Here is a 22,517-nt window from a genome sequence, read left to right on the forward strand (position 1 = left end):
CATTCACCAAGTTTTTATTGAGCACCTACTCTGTGCCCAGCACTGCACTAGGTGCCATGGAGAATACAAGAGAAGTATAAGATAGAGTGTCCGCCCTCAAGGAGCTTACAAAACTAGAGGCAGAAATCAGATGTACATGTGACTCAGGCAGCATGTGATATATACAAAGAGTACAACTACAGATAATGTAGTGGCTAAGAGACGCCCAAGATCCACAGCGGCTGGGAAGAGTCTCTTAGAGCAGGGGAGGAGTTAAAACTGGCTAAGCGGGGGGACTGGCAGAGTGCCTGGAATGGGCAAGGACAAAGGCTGCGAGGTAATCTAGCTGCAGCAGGAGCTTGTGCTCAACTGTGGGCACTAGCGGAGCCTGAACAGAGGCTGGGACTTGGGTTGGGCCCGTGGGCGATGAGGATACGCTTTGATCCCTCTCTTGATATGAAGACCTGGTGGCTTGCTGGGGACCCCTGCTGCCCTCCTCTCCTCTCCCGGCACAGCCCTGTCTTGCCCTCCCCAGCCCCTCTCCTAGGAAAATAGAAGCTGGATGTTGAGTAGAGCCAGTGACACAAGTTTCATACATACCCTGCTGCAAAAACTGATCAGGGCTTCCAAGGCAGGGGAGTTTTTGCTTGGCTGGATATTTGCCCTGGTGCTTTCATATGAACTGACCAAGAGGAGGGTATCTGGGATTCTTTTAAAAACTCTCCTTGAGAGGACCAACCCAGAGATAATTCATTGATCACCAATCACAACTGTTACCCTAAAGCCACATCTATCTAGATCCTTCCCCTCAGACCACAGATGGCTTCAGGGAGTCCCACCTCCTGGCAATGGAAACCTCACATGCACAGCCCTGGTCTCAGAGAAGCATGGACTCCGCTCTGGACCTTGTGAAGAGATGCTTTCCACTCGCACTCCAGGCGGCTTAAACGGCCTGGGAAGCCTCAGTGGATTTTCATTCAGTTCATTTCCAACATTTTCATGTATGTTTAACTCTGCGTTGGGGTGGCAGTAGGCGTGTTTAAAGTGCCAGGGGAGGTAGGCAGCAGAGTGGATTTGGGCAAAGGAGAAGCCATGGGATTGGAAGGCAGTAAAATGGCCTTGGGTGCAATAGTCAACTGGTCTCTCCCAAGAGCAGCTGGCATGGGATGCCACACAGGGCAAGAAAGTGCTGCCTCGCCGCTTACTCAACAAGGAGGGCAGAGCTGGGTCAAAGGCAGTGGGCAGGAGGGAAGGAGAAGCCCTGTGGACTTCAGGGTCAGAAGTCAGCACGGGAACCCCAGGGGGCGGGAGAGGAGCCCGAGAGCAGGATGGATGGAACAGCACTGAGTGAGGTCCCAAGGGGGCCACAGCCACAAGGAGGGAGCGGCAGCGACACGGGGTCCCTCCCCTTGCCTGCTCCAGGTACTCCAGCCAGGCCCCTCCCCTCCCATCACAGAGCCCAGGAATCCCAGAGCAGTGAAGCATCGGTGGGTGTGGGGCTCAGGGTCTCAGCAGGAGGCGTGTTCCTGGCCACTTGAGCCACAGGAAGGGGAGCAGGCGCCGGGTGAAGGTGGCAGTGAAGGTGTAGATGAGTTCTTGCGACTCCGCGTTGGTGAAAGTCACGGTGCCCCCTTCGTAATCCAGGGCGATGCCCACCCTCCGGGGCCGCAGTGCTGGGAAGAGCTCGGCCTCGGGGCTGGTGTTGGCCCAGATGCCCGCGGACGAGAGGCGCAGCGCCCACACGCCGTCCTCCGGCCGCAGGGAGAGGTCGCCTTTCCTCTTCACCGAGTCTCTGGCCACCCCCACCATGCAGCTTTCCAGAACTTCCTCCTCCTCCGCCGCCTCCTCTTCTTCCTCTTCATCCCCCAGCGATTCCTCGTCCTCATCCGTTTCCCAGTCATCATATCCGTCCCGGTAGCCGGCCTCCTCTTCCTCCTCCTCCTCTTCCCCCTCTTCCTCCTCGTCCCCCTCCTCTTCATCCTCGGACCAGCCCTCCCTCTCCACCTCCACCTCCCAGTACACCTTGCCCCAGGTGAAGCCCTTACTGCCCAGCACCCCCGGCTCACAGTCAAACTGCTGGGGATGCAGGTATGCTCTCTGGTACAGGCCGCTGTAGGTCACGCACTTCCAGTCCTCCGACAGCTGCAGGTACCCACTGGCCGACTGGGGATCTAGGGTGACACTCACTGCGGGGACAAAGGAAGAAGTATCGGTGTCGCCAGCGGACCAGGAGGGGACCCCCCAGTCCCACAGCAGGGCTGCCACACCGCACAATCCAAGGGGTGCGCTCCACACCTGTGGCAGCGGGAACAAGCCCCTCAGGGGTATGTGATGCGCGGCCTGACTGCAGGGCCAGAGGCAGTACAGCAGCGGGGCCTGGGGCAGAGAGTTTGCTCCGAATACAGGAGCCACATGACAGGGCAGATGAGAAGGAACTCAGTCACAGGGAAAAAGACTGGCGGCAGGACCTCTGAGGACAGAATGACCAAACATGGGCAGGAAGCGTCAGAGGCTCCAGTGGAGGGCTCTACTGCAGACGAAGGGTAGCAGAATAGTCAGAAAATGCAAGGTGGGGACTTCAGAAGTGCAGCTGGGAAACTCTCCCTGCTGTACAAGAGAACGGGCTACCTGGGGGCAGAAGGATTCTGTGGGGAGAGTATTCTTTATTTGAGGCAAATCTAGGAACAACCCTTTGGATACTCACCTGTCTTATATTCTAAGTCTCTCAGCAGCTTCCCTGGGGAGAAAAAAGGACAGCAATGACCCTCAAGCCCAGCAAACCTATGAACCTGTTTCTCACTTGGACAGTATTAATTTCGTGACAAGGCTCCATCCCTGAGATCCCAAGAAGGGAAAAACAACCAGGAGACCTCAGAGGAATGAGGTCAGAGAATCCGAAACGAAGGAGCCAGGTACCCTCTTCTCAAAGCAGCACCCCAGCTCCTGACTCCCACCTCAAGGCCCTCCCCAACCCCTACCTTGGAATTCTCTCAGGCCCCGCTGCAGAGACAGAAGTCTATCTGAGAATTCTCCTGTCCTTTTTTTAACCACACGAGCAATGGGTTTCCCAATCCAGAACTTCTTCCGTGGATACCTGAGAAGATGACAGACAAACCTGCTACTTAGCTCTTCCTACATTTCTCTCAATCCTCATGACAATTTATGAAGAGGGAGGGAAAGGTATGATTATCCCCAGGTAATGGAAAAACAGGGCCTCAGAGGTACTAAGTGAACTGCCCAAGGCTGAGCCAAGACTTACAACCACCAGCAGACTCAACATTCAGATCCCTTTTGTCTACCAACATGTGTTCTCACACCATCCTGTCCCGTCTCAGACAAGGATAGTGGACACCGGAGTGGGGATTATACAGAGAACTTGCTCCGGTGCAGAGCAAGTCTTCACCAGTTCTCAAGGACGTGTTCTTGCTTCCCAGGAGAGAAGGTTATCAGGATGAACCATGCGATGCGGGAACCTTTGGCCTCATATCACACAGCCATTAATTCAGATGGATCATGGTCAAGGAACAGGGGAGGGGACAAAGGCACAGGGGAATGAGGTGCACCATGGAAAGGAAACTCTTTTACCTGTTTAAGAAGTCTCTGGTGTCCTGGAAGGGAAGAAAGTACAAGAGTCAATGTGAATCAAAGAAGACTTCATTCATATGTACCAACACTATTAGAGACCGGGACACATCAGTGAACAAAACAAATGCGGTTCTTCCTTATGGAAATGACATTCTAGTGGCAGCAATGGATAAAACAAAAAGAAAACAAACAAAATAATCACAATGACAGAGCAAATGGAGGGGGCGGTAGAAGGGGATGACAGGCCAGCTTCTCTGAGAGGATGACACTTGTGCTGAGATTTGAAGAACTCAGTACTGGCCAGGCGAAGAATGGGAGGAAAGCAAGGTGGGAAAGGGCTTGGCAAAGGGGGCAGGGGCCACATCATGCAGGGCTGGACAGGTATATAGCAAGGAGTTCAAATTTTGTTCTATGTTCAGTAGAAAGCCACCAAAGAGTTTCAAGTAGGGGAGTGATGTATGTGATCTGCTTTTCAAGTGGCTGAGACTGCTAAGTATCCTCCAGGATCTATTCTCCCCTTCTTCCTTTTAGTAATAGAACCTGTGGAGTAATAGCTGGGCAGAGGGCCACCCAACAGAAAACTACACTTCCCAGATCCCCTTGTAACCAGGTTTGGTCATGTGACTAAGCTCCAGCCAATGGGATGCGAAAGGAAGCAATGACTATAATTTTGGGGTCACATACTTTAAAAAAAGAAATTCCATTCTACTTCCTCTTTTTCCTTGGCTCAGTTTTGGATATGATGGTGAGCCCAACTTTGACAAAACAGCTGAGGACAACGTCCCTTGAGGTGAGTGAAACAACCAGATGGAAGTAACCAGCTTTCTGGATGACCTCATGGACAGCTGCCCTGACAGCTCTAGACCCCTCATGTCTGAACTGTTTCTGGGAGGGAAATAACTTGTTTGATATAGTCGCTAGCCAAAATCCCAAGTGATCAATCACTTGGGCATCCTGTACAGAATGGATTAAGAGAGGCAACGCCAACATCAGGGGGCAGTCTGGAGGCTGTTTATGGACCTGGCAAGAGATAATGATGCCCTGACTAGGGCAGTACAGTGGAGCCAGGGAAGCAGCACATTCTAGGTATGTTTGAGACAGACTGGGCATACTGGTGAAAGATAATCAAGGACAGGCCACGGCTTGCACAGGAGGGAGGATGGTGCTATCTGAGTGATAGGAGGGGGTAGAATGGGGAGGAGGTTCTTGCGAGATACTGGTTATTTCCCTTTTATAAGTCTAAATCCTCCATAATACTCTATAGTAATTTTTGCCTTCCTTTTACTCATCCCACAAATTTTAAGTGCTTCTTATGTGTCAGACACCACTCTAGAAGCCTGAGATAGAGCAGGAAAAAAAAAAAAGAGAGAGAGAGAGAGGCACACACACAAATCCCTCGCAGCGGGAAGCAGAGAGCAAAGAATCAACATAACAAATCTATTATATGATGCTATTAAGTGATGGGTGCTATAGGAAGAAGACAGTAGTGTGGAGGGAGACTGGGTAAGGGTGGGGGCAGAGTGACCTCTTTGAGAGAGTGGGATTTGGGAAACAAATGGAGTCGCCAAACTGTGGCTGCTGCGGACTGTTTCAGCAAGTCTCAGGAACAACTTGGGGTTTTGCTCGAGGGGAGGCCATCCAAGAGGTCAGAGCTACACCTCGCCCCCACCATGAAGCAACTGACCAGAGACTGGTTGTGAGTTGCTGGCAAATCCTTCTACTCTGTCCCTCGAAACAAGTAAGTCCAAGCCATCTTCAGAGAAAGGGGGAACAAATCTTGAGACAGTGTATGCCAACAGCTCTGCTGGGATACGTGACATAAAAAGGCAAATAAATGGGCAGTAGGTGGGTGCGGTTAGGGAGCCAAGAGGGCATATTCTGTGACACAGGAGCTGCTAGAACAGAGACAGAATGAGGCCCATCTAAGGGCTGAAGGTTGTGAGTGGCCCAGAGAGGGTGAGACCCGGAGCACCAGTGCAGGAACCCTTCTCTCAAAGGACGCAGAATGGGAGACTGGGGAGTACCAAGGCAACCTGCAGCCCCACACACTGGGCCTCCAGAGGGACGCAACCTGCCCAAGGCTCCTGGAGGGTCTCTCACCCCCCAGACTCCTGGGGCTGTGGTGAAAGAGGCAGTCAGAGCAGAGGCTGGGGCAGGAATCACAGCAATGCTGGGTATTAAGAACCCTAAGGTTCTTCATGGGTGTGGATGGCGACCGACAGTGGAACAGGCAGAGGTACGACCTGCCACCAGACCCTGCAAGGCCTGCCCAGGGCTGAACCAGGGGGGCTTCATAATTCCCTCCAGAGAGGCTCTCCTATCCCCTAGTTCCCTTTATTGTCTTCCTGATAGTCCCAGTTCAGAGATCTTCCCTTTTCTATCGCCTTTGTCAAAAGGCCTCTGTTTCTCTGTGTCTTTTTTTTTTTTTTCCGCACCGCATGTCTTGTGGGATTTTTAGTTCCCCAACCAGGGATCGAACCCGGGCCCTAGGCAGTGAGAGCGCCAAGTCCCAACCACTGGACCACCAGGGAATTCCCTGTTTTTATCTCTCGTCCTGTTGCTTCTCTCTCTCACCTGTATTTCTCTACCAGACTTTTAGATCAGGGCCCCTATCTTAGTAGGGCCTCATCTTTACTCTCCATTGACAATCAATTAATCTCTGGCAAAATACTAATGACAGTTCAGGAGTGAGCGGTCCAGTTCCCTTGCGGCAAAAGCAAACCCAAACAAAACACACAGACAAAACCCACCAGCACCAACATTTCCTTTACTGACTTTCAGCAGACACCCACCTTCTCTCCTTTCCCTCCTCCCACCTGGCCCCAGGGATGTCTTCAATCTGAGTGGTCTCAGAGGCACTGAAGGCTGGGCCTCTGCTGGCCCACAAAGCTCTTCTGGGCAGACCGCGGAGAGGCTCCCCTCCAGGCAGACACGGCTGGATCTCAGCCCCCCCCAGTACCCCAGCTATGTCCCCGCTCTGTTCCACAGCAAGTACACATCCACATGGTGGCAGCGGCTGTGGGGAAAGGAAGGATGCGCGCTCCTGGAGAGGGGGGAGGGGGTGGAGAGGCAGCAAGTGACCCAGTCAGAGTCTGAGAGAGAAATTCTAGGGAACAGAATGACTTCTGGAGGAAAGGAAGGAACCAGAGAGACATTCTGGACAAAGTGAGAGAAAAGAAGAGCAAGAGGCCGGAGGCCTGTGAGTCAGGACACCCGAGCTGGAGCTCTGACGTGATTCCTGACCTGCCCCACGGCCTGGGACAAACTCTTCCTCTCTCTGGTCGTCAGGGACTTCATCAGCGGGGGCTCGACCAGAAGAGTTCTAAGTCCCCGCCAGTCCCGAGGCATGAGTCGGAATCCGCAATGATGGAGAGGCAGGCAGAGGCTACCTGTGCCGGCCCGTGTACCCGGCGGACTCGCCATCTCTCCCCAGCATCCCACCTCTGACTCGCCCTGCCACTGGCCAGGGACAGCACTTCCCTAGAGAAGGTCCTGGGCGGTTCCACTGCCGGCCAGCAGCCCCACCATGCAAGTGGAGGAGCTCATCACACAGGCCTTCTCCTGGCCTGCAAGGGCAGAAAGATCGAGCATGCTGCCTCCAAAGGCCGCTGAGCCCTGTTTAAGGCAGTGTGACTCCTCTGAGAGGCTTGGGGTGGAAGGAGCTGTGGTGTCATTTCAATGTGGCAGCCTTTTCTCCAATCCATGACCCTCCCTTTCTCGGGGCCAAAGCTGCCTCTTCTGGGAGGTGTTCCAGAGGCCCCCTGCCTGCTCTCCACCTTATTCTCTGAGGCTGATTCCACAGTCCCAGAGAAAACCTCTGCCTTCGAGAAGTCTCCCTTCCCCAGCTACCCATCTCCTCCAGACCCTCTGGGTTCTTGACAGAACCCGCGCTCAGCCCTCCCTCAGTGACCCCTGATCCCACAGGCTTCTTCATCTCCAGAACCATAAACAGCTTCCCCTGGACCAGTGTCTGCCAATGACTTGTTAGAAGACAGGCTCATGACGGTAGTGATGAGCATGGAGGACAGTAACGAAAATACTAATAACTTTCTCTTCCATTTCTACAACACTTTTCAAAATTTTAAACTCTTTCATGTAGAAAATTTACTTTTTGAAGTGACAACATGCCAGTTATTTTATGCTCATGCAATCACTGCAATAAGTGGTGGGGATAAAGATTATCATCTCCATGCTTTAGATCAGAAAACTGAGGCCCCGAGAAGAAGTGACTCTCCAAAGGTCCTGTAAGTGAGTGGCAGGGCCAAGACCTGCTGTCCTGGTCTCCCGGCTCCCTGCCCCAGGGAGGTCTCTCACCTGCATGAGCTCTGCAGCCGGCTGCTGTGCCTTTCCCTCCAGCTCGGAGATGACCAGCGCCAGCCGGGCAAGCTCCCCGACGCCCCTGGTCTTGTACTTCTCCCTGCCCTCTGTGAGCTCCTGCTCCAGCTTCGCCAGCTGGTCCAGCAGGCGCTGTTCCCGCTCCCTCAGGAACTGGTGGCCCTGCTCAAACTCAGCCACGATGCACTGCCTCTGGTCCTGGAGCTTCTTCTGCAGGGGTGGGAAGGGGGAGAAGGGGGTGACACCTCTGCCCCGGGGTAGAAGATCCCTCCAGGATCTGGTGTAGGGGTGCACAGGCTGGCTCTTTGCCTCTCGTGCCCCTCGCTGACCCCATTCATGAATTCTACAGTGTTTGGGCTGGAAGGGGCTTTAGAGCTCTCCTGTGGCAACCTCCTTTCCTCAAAGAAGACACGGTAAGTCAGTCAGGTCAGTTCCCTCAGACACCATGGGATTGGAACCCTGACTGCCTGCCATTATCTGTTCTAGGTAAACCAGTATGTTCTGGGGCCCTTTGAGGAACATTATGAGCAAACACATTTTCCCCTCCTGGACACCAATCACCGTGTGCTGCCTCTTCCAGGAAGTTTTCCTTGATTAATTTTATCCAAGCCTGACCAATCCTCTCTTCAGCATCTTCCCCATTATGTGTAAAATATCTGCGTGTACCCCATCCCTGCCATGTAGGACTATATCCTCTTCCCTCAGTGAAACTGTGGAACGTCTATGCTCAGGGACCATGTCCTTTCTTGCCCCCAAGTCTCCCTGCCGAGTCCAGGCTGGGATCTGGTCAGCATCCTCGCACACTGAGCACCTGGAGGCACTCCTTGGATTGGGCCGTCTCCTGCTTCACTCTGTCCCTCTCCCAGGGCCTAACTGCTCACCACCGGGACTGGCCCCAGCATCCCTCCACCCTCCAATGCCCACTTCCCGAACAGACGTTCCCCCAGAAAACTGGAACCTCTTATCAGTTTTCTCCCTCTGATCCCATCTCTCATCAAGCACACAACGCGCTGCCTGTTTCCAAACTACTGGCAACCACAGGCGCAGGATTCGCTAGACACAGCGTCTTCAGAGCTGGTCGGGCCTTGCCTAGCCCACCCCTCTCACTTCTCGTCCTGGAGCCAGCTCCCTCCTTCCAAACCCCCTGCTCCCCTCACTCTCAGGAACCATGTCTTTCTCCCTCTTTGAAAGGAAGAACGAAGCCAGGCCTTCCTCAGTTCCCTACACTCTGGCTCTGCTGAGCAGACACGCCCTGCAGCTGCGGTGAGTCACAGAACGAGAAGGACCTTAGCTGACATCCAGGCACCCCAGTCACTTGTGAGACGAGGAAGCAGGCCAGAGCCATAGAGCTCAGACCAGCAGGGCCTGGGCTAAAGCCCAGGCTTCCCGGCCGTCAGTCCAGTCGGGGCTCCCTCTCCCAGGGAGCCAGCTGCCTGCCTCAGAGCTTTCCCTCAACAGCCTCACTTACCAGCACAGCCAGGATATCAGCTTCTCCCTTGGCCTGAAAGCCCTGAATTTTGTCTCTGTCTCTCCTTAGGGTACTCAGGTGGTTCAGGATTTTTTCCTGTAGAAAGACAAGCAGTGGGGATGCTCTGGGCTGAGGCAGGAGGGTGGACTCGGGCTGAGTCCTCGGCCAGCGAGAAGCCTTCTGAGGGGTCTGCGCCAGGCCTCGCCTCCGGGTGGGTGCCAAGCAGAGCATCCCTCCCTGCGGGGGTGAGGAGGGCTTACCCTGTGGGGCTGGGCTGCCTTCTCCACGAGGACGGCCGAGTGGGGCCTGTGCTCCCGGGACTCCCGGCACATGACACACAGCAGCTTGCCATCGTCCTCGCAGTAGTAGTGCAGCTTCTCGTGGTGCCGCTCGCACAGCCTCGTGTCCTGCTGCTCCCGGGCCGCTTCCCCTGGCTGCCGGCCCTTGTCCACCTTCAGCCGCTCGATGTTCTCCACCAGGCTGGCCAGCTGCCACACTGGCCTGATATTCTCCTTCTTAAAAGGCTTCTTACACAGGGGGCAGACAGGGCGGCCCCCTGATGCGGGGCGGACGTCAGTGGTACAGCTGCGGCAGAAGACGTGGCCACAGTCAATGGTCACCGGGTCCCGCAGGTAATCGAGGCAGATGGAGCAGGTCACCTCCTCTTCCAGGCTCCGCAGTGGTGCCAACGCAGCCATGGTGTCCTGAGCTCAGAGGGGTCCCTGTTCACTGGTGGGGACTTCTCCTCCTTGGAGACCAGACACGGAGTCAAGAGCAGGCACAGCAGAGGGGCAGAAATGGCAGCCTTGCACAAAGCTGCCAGCCCCAGCGATCGATCAGTCAATCAATAGATACTTAGCAGCTCCTACGAGGCTCACACAGAATCAGAGCGAAAGGACCTTACCGATCCTCAAGTCCAACGCCCTCATTTTATAGATGAGGAAACTGAGGCCCAGAGAGGGTAGCTTGGTAGAAGGGAGAGCAGAGCTGCCACCAGCCCATGCCACGCTGCTGGGAAAGCACTCCTACCTCAAGACCCTTTCCTTCCATCTGTTGGGAAACGGCTCTAATATACCAATTATGATAGAACAAGGCACCAGATAACTACCTGCTGAAAAACTGTCATAACGTACAAACCTACAATGTCTATTATGTGCACAGTGCTGCCTCACTTCTGCAGTGCATGGGCTGCACAGCTGTTCATGGGGGGCCCTGACAGAGTCAAGAGACTCCTTTGTCTTCCCTGTAGATCTCAGGTGCCAAGGACTAAGCGCACCTTATAAGGTTCTTTACCAAGACTCAAGAAGCCTCAAGAGTCTGAGTTCTGGTGTCCTCCTTTACAGATGTTTCCTTGGGCTGTGCTGAAGTTTTGGCTTGGTTCGCTTCCCCCAGAAAGCAGGTCTGTACCCAGACTCAGCCTGCCGGCAGAGCACGGCCTGACCGCACCGGACTCGTTCTCAGCTGTGCCCCCCTGTGCAGCTGGCCTGGCTGCTCTACTGCTAACAAGGGCGGCTGAGGCCAACGTGGGAGGAAGCCTCACGTGGCTTGCAACCGTGATGTGCTGATGAGGGCTTGGCCGGAAGAGGGAGCACAGAAGCTGAGCACAGAGAGGACTTTAGTCCTGTTTACCTCTGCAGCCCTGGCCCACTTCCTGTCTGAGGTCAGGAGCCTTAGCACACTTAACCCAACAGCTTCCTCCCGCCCCTGACACTGTGTGACAAGAGAGAACTCATTTAAGTACTCTGAGCCTCAGTTTATCCATCCGTAAAATGGGGAGAGTGATACTTACCTTCAAGGGTTTCTAAGTGGGTTGAGTAAAAGAATTATGTTGAAAATACTAAGCATAAGTGCGGTATAGAGGGGGAATCTAGGAGAGAACCCAGAACCCGCGGTTCCCAAATCCAGCGAGTGTTCAAAGCACAAGTACAGCAAGAGTGGAAATTTAAAGTGAGGATGAACCGCCATAGTGACACACGAGCTCCAGAGTTAAAGCAAACGAGAGACTCGTGGGGCAAACTGGGGAACCTGCTCTGCCGCAGACCCACAGAAGGACCCACGGGAGGCAATAAGCAGTCGCTGGGAAGACAGCCAGCAGACAGGGCACGCAGGTAACTGCGAGGCTGGAATGAAGCCCTTGGAACCGCAGGCAAGTCAATCCGATTACTGGCTATGTACGTGAAAGTCCATTACAGCAGAGTTCAGTGGCCTTCAAGGTCTTTCACTGTAGTGACATGAATGAGCTAGAAATAAACCCCAAAGAGAAAACGACACAGGAATACAAAGTCTACTTCTTGAGGATCTAATGCAGCAATATATAAGAAGTGCTTTATAAAGTGAAAGTACTGTACAAATGTAAGGGATTATCTTTCTGCTGACAATGAACTCCAACTGGAAGCTCCAATGGATTTAGAGATGTGTGACTTTAAGAGTGTGGAAAAGACCTGTACCTACAAAGCTTAAACGAAAGAATCAAGGAATTTAACTGGTAAATGAAGGTAATAAAGTTTTTAGAATGTTAATAAGGGTAGTAAAAATCCTAGGAATTGCCTGGTCAACTCCCTGGTTTGTCTGTTGAGGAAGCGAGCCTGACCCAGCCACTTGGAGGTGTAACACAGGAAAGGGTCCTGGTACTGGTGATTCCTATGGGTGCTGGAGCCCTTCACCAACTCACTTTGCTGAGGGGCTTGGAAGTTCAAAGGCTAAGGTTATTTGTTTCTTTTATTGTTGTAGGCTTATGGCATGTGTTTATCTTTGGGGCTGGGAATTTAATTCTGTTGCAAATGACCAGATGAATAAAAGGACTATGAAGAGCTCAGCTACAGCTCCCCATCCACACAAAACCTGACACAATCAGGCGCCCTCATCACTTGGAGCAGGAGTTCTTAACCCAGGCTACATGCTCGACTTCCACAGATCTTTAAACCCCCAACACTGTATGAAAAAGGTTACTAATGTACTAGATGAAAAACCTGTCCAGGGATTACAGAAGAATGCTGGTAAGTAAGTGTAGGAGGGATGATAGAACTAGAAAAACACCATCTTGCAAGCTCCATTGTATAAGACAAGGCTCATCATCAGATACTAAAACCATGAGGTACTAGGGGACAGGACAGTCCCATGGTGCTAAGTACTGCCCAGTGGGTTACTCCCTAATGTACCTTGATAAGGGAGAGATCTGGTGATGGCCTTAGTCAGTGACCAAATCCAGCATCGCTAATAGAGGGACAGGTGTTTCTGGCATATGGTTCCCAATGTGGCGCCATATGAATTGCACAATGTCACCTTTGAAGTAGTCGTGCCAAAAATGTTTGAGGTGGGACTTCCCCGGTGGCGCAGTGGTTAAGAATCTGCCTGCCAGTGCAGGGGACACAGGTTCGATCCCTGGTCCGGGAAGATCCCACATGCCGAGGAGCAACTAAGCCCATGCGCCACAACTACTGAGCCCGTGCGCCACAACTACTGAAGCCTGTGCACCCCAGAGCCTGCGCACTGCAACTACTGAGCCCACGTGCCACAACTACTGATGCCTAGAGCCCGTGCTCTGCAACGAGAAGCCGCCACAATGAGAAGCCCGCGCACTGCAATGAACAGTAGCCCCTGCTCACTGCAACTAGAGAAAGCCCATGTGTAGCAACGAAGACCCAACGCAGCCAAAAATAAAAAATAAAAAAAAGTTTGATGTGAATGAATCCAATCACCTCTTTCAACCTACCTTCCAGTTTATAGAAAATATGAGGGTTAGAAGAATGAGTTAAAGCCCATCATCAGGAGACAGATAAATCCAGAAGAGGAGACATTCCACAAGACAACTGGCCTGGACTTTTAAAAAGTCAGTCATGAAAAATAAAACAGGGTTGTTCTTGAGTTAAAAAGACTAAAGAGAAATAACAATCAAACGCAAATACTTTGATTGGATCCTGGTTTTTTAAAAAAAAGCTATTAAAAACAGTTTGGGGACAATTAGAGGAAATTTGACAAAAGACTAGGTATTGCATCATATTAAGAAATTATTATTGATTTTTTAATAGCATTTATTGAAGTTATGCATGTATGTACATATTTTCAGGCAACACATGCTGCAGTATTTAGGACTGTATGACTACAACTTACTTTTAAATGGTTCAACAAAACAAAATAAAAAGTCAGAAAATCTCTAATAGAGAGATGATCGTGCCCAACACTTGTAGAAGCTCAATACATAGGTGCTGAACAAATGAATGGATTCAGAGGAAGGAAGGCAATGTTAATTGCATATGCATTTGTTTGAGAGGCTGCTGAAACTAACAAATGAAACACAGTACAGTTCTATGTTCAATCCCATTGCTTGGTTATATAGGCTCCATCCTGAATATATAACAAATATTGAAGATGGCTTACTCTGGCATTGCTGACTTATGTATAAGACTCGAGGTGTAAATCTGTGGGTTGAAACCAGGTTCAAGTCAGGGCTCTAACCCAATAGCCCAGCGACTAACAACTTCTTGGTGACAGCATTTCTGTAGGACCCACCTTACTGGCCATTTACACATCTTATGTTATTTAATGCTCAGGATACTTTTCTGAGGAAACTGAGGCTCAGGGAGGGAAGCAACTTGCCCAAGAGCACATGGCTAGGAAGCAGTGTCTGGTGCTGATGCCTCAGCCCAATCCATTACACTCTCTTCTCTGCCCAGGCAAACTGTAAAACAGGGCCTAATACCAGCTCCTTTGTCGGGAAGCTCGGATGAGGTCATCTCAATGGAAGGGCTTTGTAAACTGGAGAGTGCTGACAAAAGTAAAGGGGCATGTATTACTGCTGACGCTGAGCGAAAGCACCCTTGCCTTAGATTCGACAGGAAGCATGGCTCCTGTATGAGACGCGGGCGGACCTGGGCTCACACCGCACAGCCAACCCTTTCGAGCCAACGCAAGACTGACCCTCTCCAAAACCCCTCCCCAACTTACCATGCTCCCCTGTGATTCTGCCTTTTCTATCATTTGTGCCTTTAGCACATTCTGATGATCTCGACAGGTTTTCACAATAAGGGGTAAAACTACCACACTCCTCTCCATTCCTGGCTCTCGGGTGGACAGAAACCATAGAAAGCCAGAGCCAGAAAGTCTTCACAACGACATGGTCCACCCTACGTCCTTTACCCAAATGAGAATTCTGAAACCTGAGCAAGTCGTTTCATGGATTACCTTCTACCAGAAGCCACTCACCCCTGCTCTGGGGTGGACAGGTCTTCGGTCCTTTCAATAAACCAGAAGCTGGTTTCAATTCCACAGAACCAGGCAGAACTGGAGACACTCCCGACCTTTTTGATTCCCCCTTGCCCCACCATCCACCTGTCCCCTACAGCTCTCCGCATCTCCTAAATACCTACTCTACACATGTCAACAGACTGGCTGAGGTGACACCACATAATTTCTGGCACACATTTCAGGATGTAGATGCCATGCACAAGTGTTGGCTGCAAGAACCACTGTGAGTTGTACAAACTAGCTGAGGTTTCTCTTTTCATGGTTAGAATTCTGGTAGGTAGACTTTATCAAGTTATGAAAAGAAACTTCTATTCCTACTATTTAGAGAATTCTATATATATATTATACATACGTGTATATATATATATATAACTTGATACATGATTTTTTCTTCTTTATATAGTCACGTGTTTTCTTTTCTTTAATTCATTAATGTGATGAATTGTGTTAAAATATTTTCTTATAAGTCATCTTTATTTAGGAATAAACCCTACTTGATTATGATGTATTATGTGTAATTTTAACAAACAGTTTGGTTCAGGTTAAAAAAAAAACTAGCTGAGGGAAGCATTGCCGCGAATGCCCACACCTTGTAAGGGACAGGTACTTACACTCCTCACCCACCCCAGAGGGAGAGGATCTAACTCAAGACCCCTGTTTCTTAACAGTTGCCAACTTCTACCCTAGCAGGTTCTAAACCTTCCCTCAACTTCCCATGGCTTTTGATGTCCCACACCTTCGTCCCTCCTTCCTGCTGCCTTGGCCTCCTACATGCCACAGCAAGGGACCCTAGAAGACACCGAATCCCAGATGTGGACTCTAAGGCCCAGGGAGGTGAATGGAGGGGGCTGGATTTGCACCCTGGTCTCCAGGCTGCTTCTCAAGTCCACGCATGGGGCTCCAGACAAGAGCCCCTTCTTCCTTGTGATCCTAAAGTGCTTAGCCTAGGGCTCCGTGCCCTGTGCGAAGGCCATTCAAGGGCTCTTGGGGCTCCAGATTAAGCCTCATTTCTTAATCTGAAATAACCAAATTCTCCTAGAAGTAAACTTCTGTGAGACACCTCAAACAAAGCAGGAAAGGACAAAATTCAGGGCAAAAAGCAAGTGATATGGATCTGGACACTAGAAGGAGTGGCCATGCCCCTGTTGCCGACACCTGGACTCCCAATATCTTTACAGGCCTGGCTGTGGGCTGGGCACCAGGCAATCTCAGGGGATGCCAGTTTGGTGGGTGGTGCATTGCTGAGGTCACACGTGGGTTACTTTTCCCCCACAGGTCAAGCATCACTGGTGCTCTGAGGCACAGTGCAGGCCACGCACACCCCCAGGGCCAGGCCAAGACGACATGCTCTGAACAGTGGAAATCCCCACAGGGCCCAGCGTGGGGCATGGAAGCAGCAGCCACTGGGAGTTGGATGGGACAAGGCTTTGAAGTGCTGCTGAGGCTTTTAAGTAGGAGGGTGTCAAAATTCATTCAACAGGTAATAGGTATTTACTAAGCGCCAGGCACTGAGGATACAACAGAGAACAAAAATGGGAAAGTCCCTACCCTCCCAGAGCTTACATCTAGTGACATAACTGAGTGGTCCTTTGGAAGTTGCAATCAGAGCTAACTGCGGGGATTATACAATCCTCAAGGCTTTCCCGATTTACTTAAGCCTCCTCTCTTCATTGCCTAGTGTTCCAGGCACCGCAGCCTTCCTTTCGTCCCTCAAACATACCCTGCCACGTTAAAACACAGGTTCGCTCATGTAACCACCCTGGTTAATTCCCAGGCTCCAGGGATAAAGTGAAAACTCCTTCCCACGCTCTGTGAGGCCGCTGATAATCTAGGCCCAGGCCTTGTCTCCAGGCTCATTTCCTGCCATTGCCCACTTCAAACTCGACCCCACAGACAAACCAAATCCCTCTCTAAGCCTCCAAAAGTACCATGCTCTTTCCTGCCTGAACCCTTTGAAAATGGTGTTCCCTCTGAATAGGACACCATTCCTTTCCTTCTTAGTAGACTCCTTTTCCAGCTTGAAGTCTCAGCTGAAAGCCACCTCCTCCTTCCTGACCTGTCACACTGAGGCCACATGCTCTCTCCCTTATACAGCCCCCCAGCACTCCACACTGCACTGGATACTTCTATGCAATCGTTGAGTCCCTACTTATTATTATAATTACTTATTTAACACCAGCTTTTCCCACTGCATTGGACAGAGACTGTGTCCGCCTTATCCCCAGAATCTAGCACAATGCCTGACAGAGGAAACATGGAAAACTGGCTGAGGAAGTGAATAAAGCACAGGCACAGAGCGTCTGATGCCCACAAAATGCTTCCTAAGTATCCGCTGAACGAGTGCAAGAAATCTCAGCCACTTGTCCTTGCCCTCCAGCAAGATGAGAAAGTACTAGACAGAAGTGATTTCTTCAGATTCCCTGCAGAACAGTGGGCTGCAATCACCAGCACACCCCCAGTCATGGTATCCAAGGTTTGGCTCCAGGAACGTACAGAAACCAGGAGAGAAGAAAAAGCTGTGTCCCGGGAAATGGTTGTGATTATAATGGCGATAATTGCTCCTTCCCTCTTCTTTCGTTTTACACTAGGTATGCATCCATGAACAAAACAGTTTATTTTTCCTGGTTTTGAGCATTTCAAATGAATGGAATCATACTGCATTTGGGGGGCGGGGCGGGTGGCGGGGAGGCTATCTACGTCAAGTCTGTGAGGTTCACTCACACGATTATGAGCCGATTTTGTTCATTTTCATTGCTTTATGACTGTATAATTTTACTTCTAATGTAGCCAATTTTGTTTTTTGGCCACGCCATGCGGCTTGCAGGATCTTAGTTCCCCAACCAGGGATCGAACTCCGGCCCTCGGCAGTGGAAGTGCTGAGTCCTCACCACTGGACCGCCAGGGAACCCCCTGATGTAGTCTACTTCTTATGGCCCCTGAGTTGTTTCCAGTTTGGGACAATTACAAACACTGCTCTGTGAACATTTCGGCTCACATGCCCTAGTACACCCAGGCAAGCAGGATGCATCCCCAACTTACCTAGATCAGGCCAAACTGTTTCCAAACTGTTGTACCACCGCGTGTCCCCACTAGCAGGCTCCGAGTGCCCATGTTGCTCCAGCCTCACCAATACCTGATATTCTCATCTTTTAAATTTCTGCCATGGTGACTATAGGTAATAATACTGAATTGCATATTTGAAAGTAGCTAGGAGAGTAGATCTTAAAAGCTCTTAACACAAGAAGAAAAAACTTTGTAACTATACATGGTGACAGATGTTAACAGGACTGTTGTGATCATTTTGCAATATATACAAATATCAAATCATTATGTTGTACACCTGAAACTAATGTAATGTTATATGTCGATTATACCTCAATTAAAAAAAAAATTAAATACGTAATAGATGCTTCACACTCTAAAAAAAAAAAAAATTGCCAATCTGGTGAACGGGAAATAGAATCCCATTGTGTGTATGTATGTTTAATGCTTTAAACAAATAATAAAAAGAAACAGCATGAAGAAAGGCCCAGTAACAGGCCAGGGAATCAGCCCTAAAGCAGCAGATCAGATTGTCCCTTGATCCAACTAGTAAGTGCTGTAAATGTTTATCTTTTGCAGGAAGGGGTCCACCAGCTTCCATTCTTCCTTCCTCTGCTAACTTTACCCAGTTCCTTTCTGGGGATCATGTGCTTGGGGCAGAGCTCTCCCCCCAGCTCAAAGGTGGAACAAGAGAAAGAGTCGTAAGCCCCCCTGGCCACAGTGCTTGCTTCAGGGTTGAGAACATGACTCAATTGCAGCCAGTCACAAGGAGACCTAGTTGAGTCACGGGGGAAAAAAGATTCTTGAGAACTTTTTCCCTAGAACTTGCAAGAAGTGAGGTCAAACGGTTTGGAGCTGCTAGAGCGGCTAGCCAGAGGGTTAGCCTGTTTGAGAATGAAGCCAACCCAGGGATGAAGTGAAAGAAACCAGGTCCTGATGGCATCCGGTGAAACCAGTATCGAGCTGTGCCTGAAGCTAGCCTAACCTTGAACTTTTCTGTCACTGGAGGCAATAAATGCCCTTTCTGCCCAGCCAGCTTGGACTTGTCTATCATCTGCCCTCCCCCATCCCCACCCCAAATTCCTGCCAGATACAGCAGAGGAAGTTATTGATGGTTACTAGGCTGAAATATACAAAGAGCTCATGCAGAAAAATCTGCCTCTTCACCTAGACAAAGCATTGGGCAAAGGTAGATACTAAGTGGCAATTCTGTTCTCTCTGGGCCCCACAGGTAGAATATAACCTGCCAGGACATAACAGATCTCCAACCTGCTCCATTGTGAGTGAGGAGCAGGCAGATCTTCTTCCACCCCAGCTGTCATTCTAACCAAAGCCTAAAGTCAAGAGTCCTGGGTTAGGATGAAAACCCGGATTATCACCCAGCCTCAGCTACTCTGCTGTGCAGTCCAGGGCTAGATTCTTGACCTTTCTGGGTCTCAATATCACCATGAAGTAATAGGGGTAGGAGGTAACATCCAGGCAATTCACAGGACAAATTGAAATAAAGGTTTGGCAAGCATACCAGAATATTTACTGCGCAACATAAAGTCACTGCTGTGATCAAGAGCCACCAAAGCAGAATAACCATAGATGATATCTTTGGATCAGGTATCCCAGTTTTATTGTTTTGTTTGTTTTGACAATTGGTTATCCGGCAGGAAAAAACAGTTTATCAAATTTAGTTTCTTCAAGATCATAAATGGAGTCAGTAAACTCAAAATCTATGGGTTAGTGAGAGAGAGACAGTCTAACCATTCATTCCCCAGAGGAAGGAGGGCCCTAAACCACCAGCTAGGAAGTTACTACTTTAATCAAATTTGAGACACCCATGTCATTACATGTTTGCATCTCTGAAATGTGATAAATGGCATGCCATAATTTAGCTGGCAAGATATTTTTTCTATGTGGAAATAAAATAATTGATGACATCTTAGATGTGGTGAAATGTAGCATATCTCGTACAAAGTGCTGCCAGGGTCCTCTAACACATGGAACTCATCCTGTCACCCTCCTGCTTCAAAGCTCCTGAGGTCAAAGCTGCACAGCAGGGCACACAGGCCCCCTATAATCTGCCCCCCACTTACCCATCCAGCCTTGAATCCTAACGCTAGAGACACTGAACTGGAAAGACAGCCCCTTCTTCACTGCCCCCTCTCCCCACCCCTTGCTCTTGTACATGAGCTTCTCAGTCCCAGTTCAACCTTGAAAGCCTGAATCAGATATGCTCCCTTATCTGTGAGGTCCTTCCTGTGCCCATCCCGCCTCTGAGCTGAATGAATTCCCTCCCTCGGGAAGCTCCTGCAGATACTACATTTCTATTATAGCACTATCATACCACTTCCTAATTGATATTTTTACCCATCTTTCTTCCAACCAGGATGTGAACCCAAGGGTCATGTCTCACTGATCTTTTCGTATCTCCAGTATCGGGCACAAAGTCTGTAAATGTTTGTGAGGCTAAATGTTATCCCATGATTCCAGAGCCCCATATCTTCTTCATTCTCCCCCTCACCACACTCCCCTTCCCACTTTGCAATCTCGCTTCAGCAGGAGGCTCCAAGGGCTCCCCTCAGATTAGACATTCTTGGCCACAAACATTACCCAGATCTCCTCCCTCTGCACATATACTTTGGGGGGAAAGGTCACTGCATTTTACCAAGTTGGCAAGTTTTAATTCATCCTGGATGCCAGCCAAATTAAGCCTTTGTTTTCCAAAACCAATTTCTTCCCATTCTCCATGTCGTTTCCTATTCTGATCCTGGGGGGTATAAGTCTGAAGTCACCCCAAGAAGCCTCAATTCCAACTACGGGCTCTCCTCTGCAGCTCGCAGTGTCTTCTGCAGTGGTCACCCCAGTCTGAGCCCAGCCTATCACTCCCTTTGGGGGAAGTGACATCTAAGGAGTCACCTACTGCCCCTGGGCCTCAGTTTCCTTACTGCTTTACAAGGTAAGAATAACGTCTTGTCAAGTTCGCCAGGCTGTTTTGAACTTCAATCGAGGTCACATAAGTGAAAGTGTTTTCAACAGGAAAAAACTCTATAAAAATACATGCTAGAAAAGAGCACAGGAGCCAACTTAAAAGAACTCGCAATGGCTAAAGTTGTAACAAAACAAAGTAGTACTGAATTATAACCCTAAGTATAAAATAAATATCCATGAGTGCATACTGATACAAATAAATGATTGAATAAGTGATTAAATAAGGCAAAAGAGACAAATCTCCCACACAGAAGAATTCCAGATAATATATGTATGGAGTTGCCCTTAAGGAGGCAGAAGATAATCCCATTCCTTAGGTCAGGGCTGCACACAGTTTGACTACTTTCCAAAGAGTACAGTATGGAAGGGGGTGGGGGTGGGGCTCGGGGCAGGGAGGGGAGGAAGAGTAACTTTACAGTGGAGAAGCCTGACTTCTCAGCCAGGTAATCAAGATCAGCATCAAGTTATAAAGCATGTTCCCTTGATGTGAAGTGATGAAAACGGCAATCTACCTCTGTGGTTTTCCTCCCAATAACCCATAAGCCCAGACTCAGGAGAAAAACAACAGACAAATTCCAATAGAGGGGCATCCTATAATACACATGGGGGGTATTCCTCAAAACTCTCAAGATCATCAAAAACAAAGTCTGAGGGGCTTCCCTGGTGGCGCAGTGGTTGAGAGTCCACCTGCTGATGCAGGGGACACGGGTTCGTGCCACGGTCCGGGAAGATCCCACATGCCGCGGAGCGGCTGGGCCCGTGAGCCATGGTCGCTGGGCCTGCACGTCTGGAGCCTGTGCTCCGCAACGGGAGAGGCCACAGCAGTGAGAGGCCCGCGTACCACAAAAAAAACAAAACAAAAAACAAAGTCTGACAAACTGCCTCAGCCACGGGGAGCATAATGAGAGCTAACTGGAATATGGTAACCTGGGTGGGATAATGAAACAGAAAAACTACTTAGGTAAAAACTAAGGAAATCTGAATACATTATGGATGCAGGCCAATAATAATGTATCGATACAAGTTCATTAATTGTTAACAAATGTTCCATATTAATATAAGGTGTTAATAAATAAATGGGGACAAGGTTTGGGGTATATGGAACTCTGTACTAGCTTCACGATTTTTCTATAAATCTAAAACTGTTCTAAAAAATAGTCTTTTTTCAAAAATACGGAATTGCAGTTTGAGGAATATACAAAATAAAGTCTATTTTTTAAAAAAGCTGATTCTTTTAAGCTTGGGGGGTGAGTAACTCTAGGGATTGATTTTTAGCCCAGGCACGGTTCCTGACACTGATATTTGTTGCATGCACGAACGAATATCATTCTCTGGAAGTGCACACAAAGCGGCGTGGTGTCAAAATCTGGAATGTACTGGGAATTTGGAAGTGTTTGCCTCTCATAAGCTCCACAAAGGCAAATTTACACACTTTTCTAAGGCCATACAGGGTGAAAAGCAGCAGGGAAAATGCTGATGTGCTAATGGGCTGGAGGAGGAAGTGAATGCACAGCTCCAAGTATACGTGGCTAAACCGGTTTATTCTGACCAATTAAAAAACAAAAAACAACAACAAAACACCATGGCTCTGGTCCTGGAGCCTGACTGGCACTCTACGCGGCTCCAATCGACGAGACCGTCATCTGGGCCCCGCTTACTTCTGGCTCTGGAGACAAGAATGGATGGGTGCCTGAGCTGGACATGGGAAAGCGAGGAAGACCCAAGAGGAGGGAGCGAATGGTGGCCCAAGCAAGCAGGAGGATTAGGCCGGGAGGGAGGACGCCGCGAACTTCACCCTTCTCCCAAGCCGGCCCGGCCTCGTTCCGCTCGCGCGGCCGCGTTCGGTTGCCCGGACCCCGGGGCGCGTGTGTGACTGCTGCTTTGC

The 22,517-nt window shown here is 50.0% G+C and overlaps 1 protein-coding gene across 4 annotated transcripts in view; it reads right to left on the reverse strand.

Moving 5' to 3' along the window:
• Positions 1-22,517, reverse strand: part of TRIM26 (tripartite motif containing 26) — a 22,683-nt gene continuing 166 nt past the window's right edge. Inside the window, exons 2-8 of one of the 4 annotated variants that reach the window (XM_089918495.1) lie at positions 9,628-10,183; positions 9,368-9,463; positions 7,879-8,109; positions 3,565-3,587; positions 2,958-3,073; positions 2,684-2,716; positions 1-2,165 (exon numbers count right to left, since the gene is read on the reverse strand). In XM_089918495.1, the coding sequence (XP_089774621.1) occupies positions 1,480-2,165; positions 2,684-2,716; positions 2,958-3,073; positions 3,565-3,587; positions 7,879-8,109; positions 9,368-9,463; positions 9,628-10,065 (1,623 nt within the window). In that variant the 5' untranslated portion in view covers positions 10,066-10,183 and the 3' untranslated portion in view covers positions 1-1,479. Of the gene's footprint in view, positions 2,166-2,683; positions 2,717-2,957; positions 3,074-3,564; positions 3,588-7,878; positions 8,110-9,367; positions 9,464-9,627; positions 22,299-22,517 lie in introns of those variants that run through there. The other 3 variants (XM_089918494.1, XM_022562163.3, XM_089918496.1) reach the window with 3 other exon arrangements.

This window comes from Delphinapterus leucas, chromosome 10 (assembly GCF_059928025.1).
Source record: "Delphinapterus leucas isolate spDelLeu-1000000601 "Yukka" chromosome 10, BTC_Dleu_Yukka2, whole genome shotgun sequence".
Classification (NCBI taxonomy): Eukaryota; Metazoa; Chordata; class Mammalia; order Artiodactyla; family Monodontidae; genus Delphinapterus; species Delphinapterus leucas.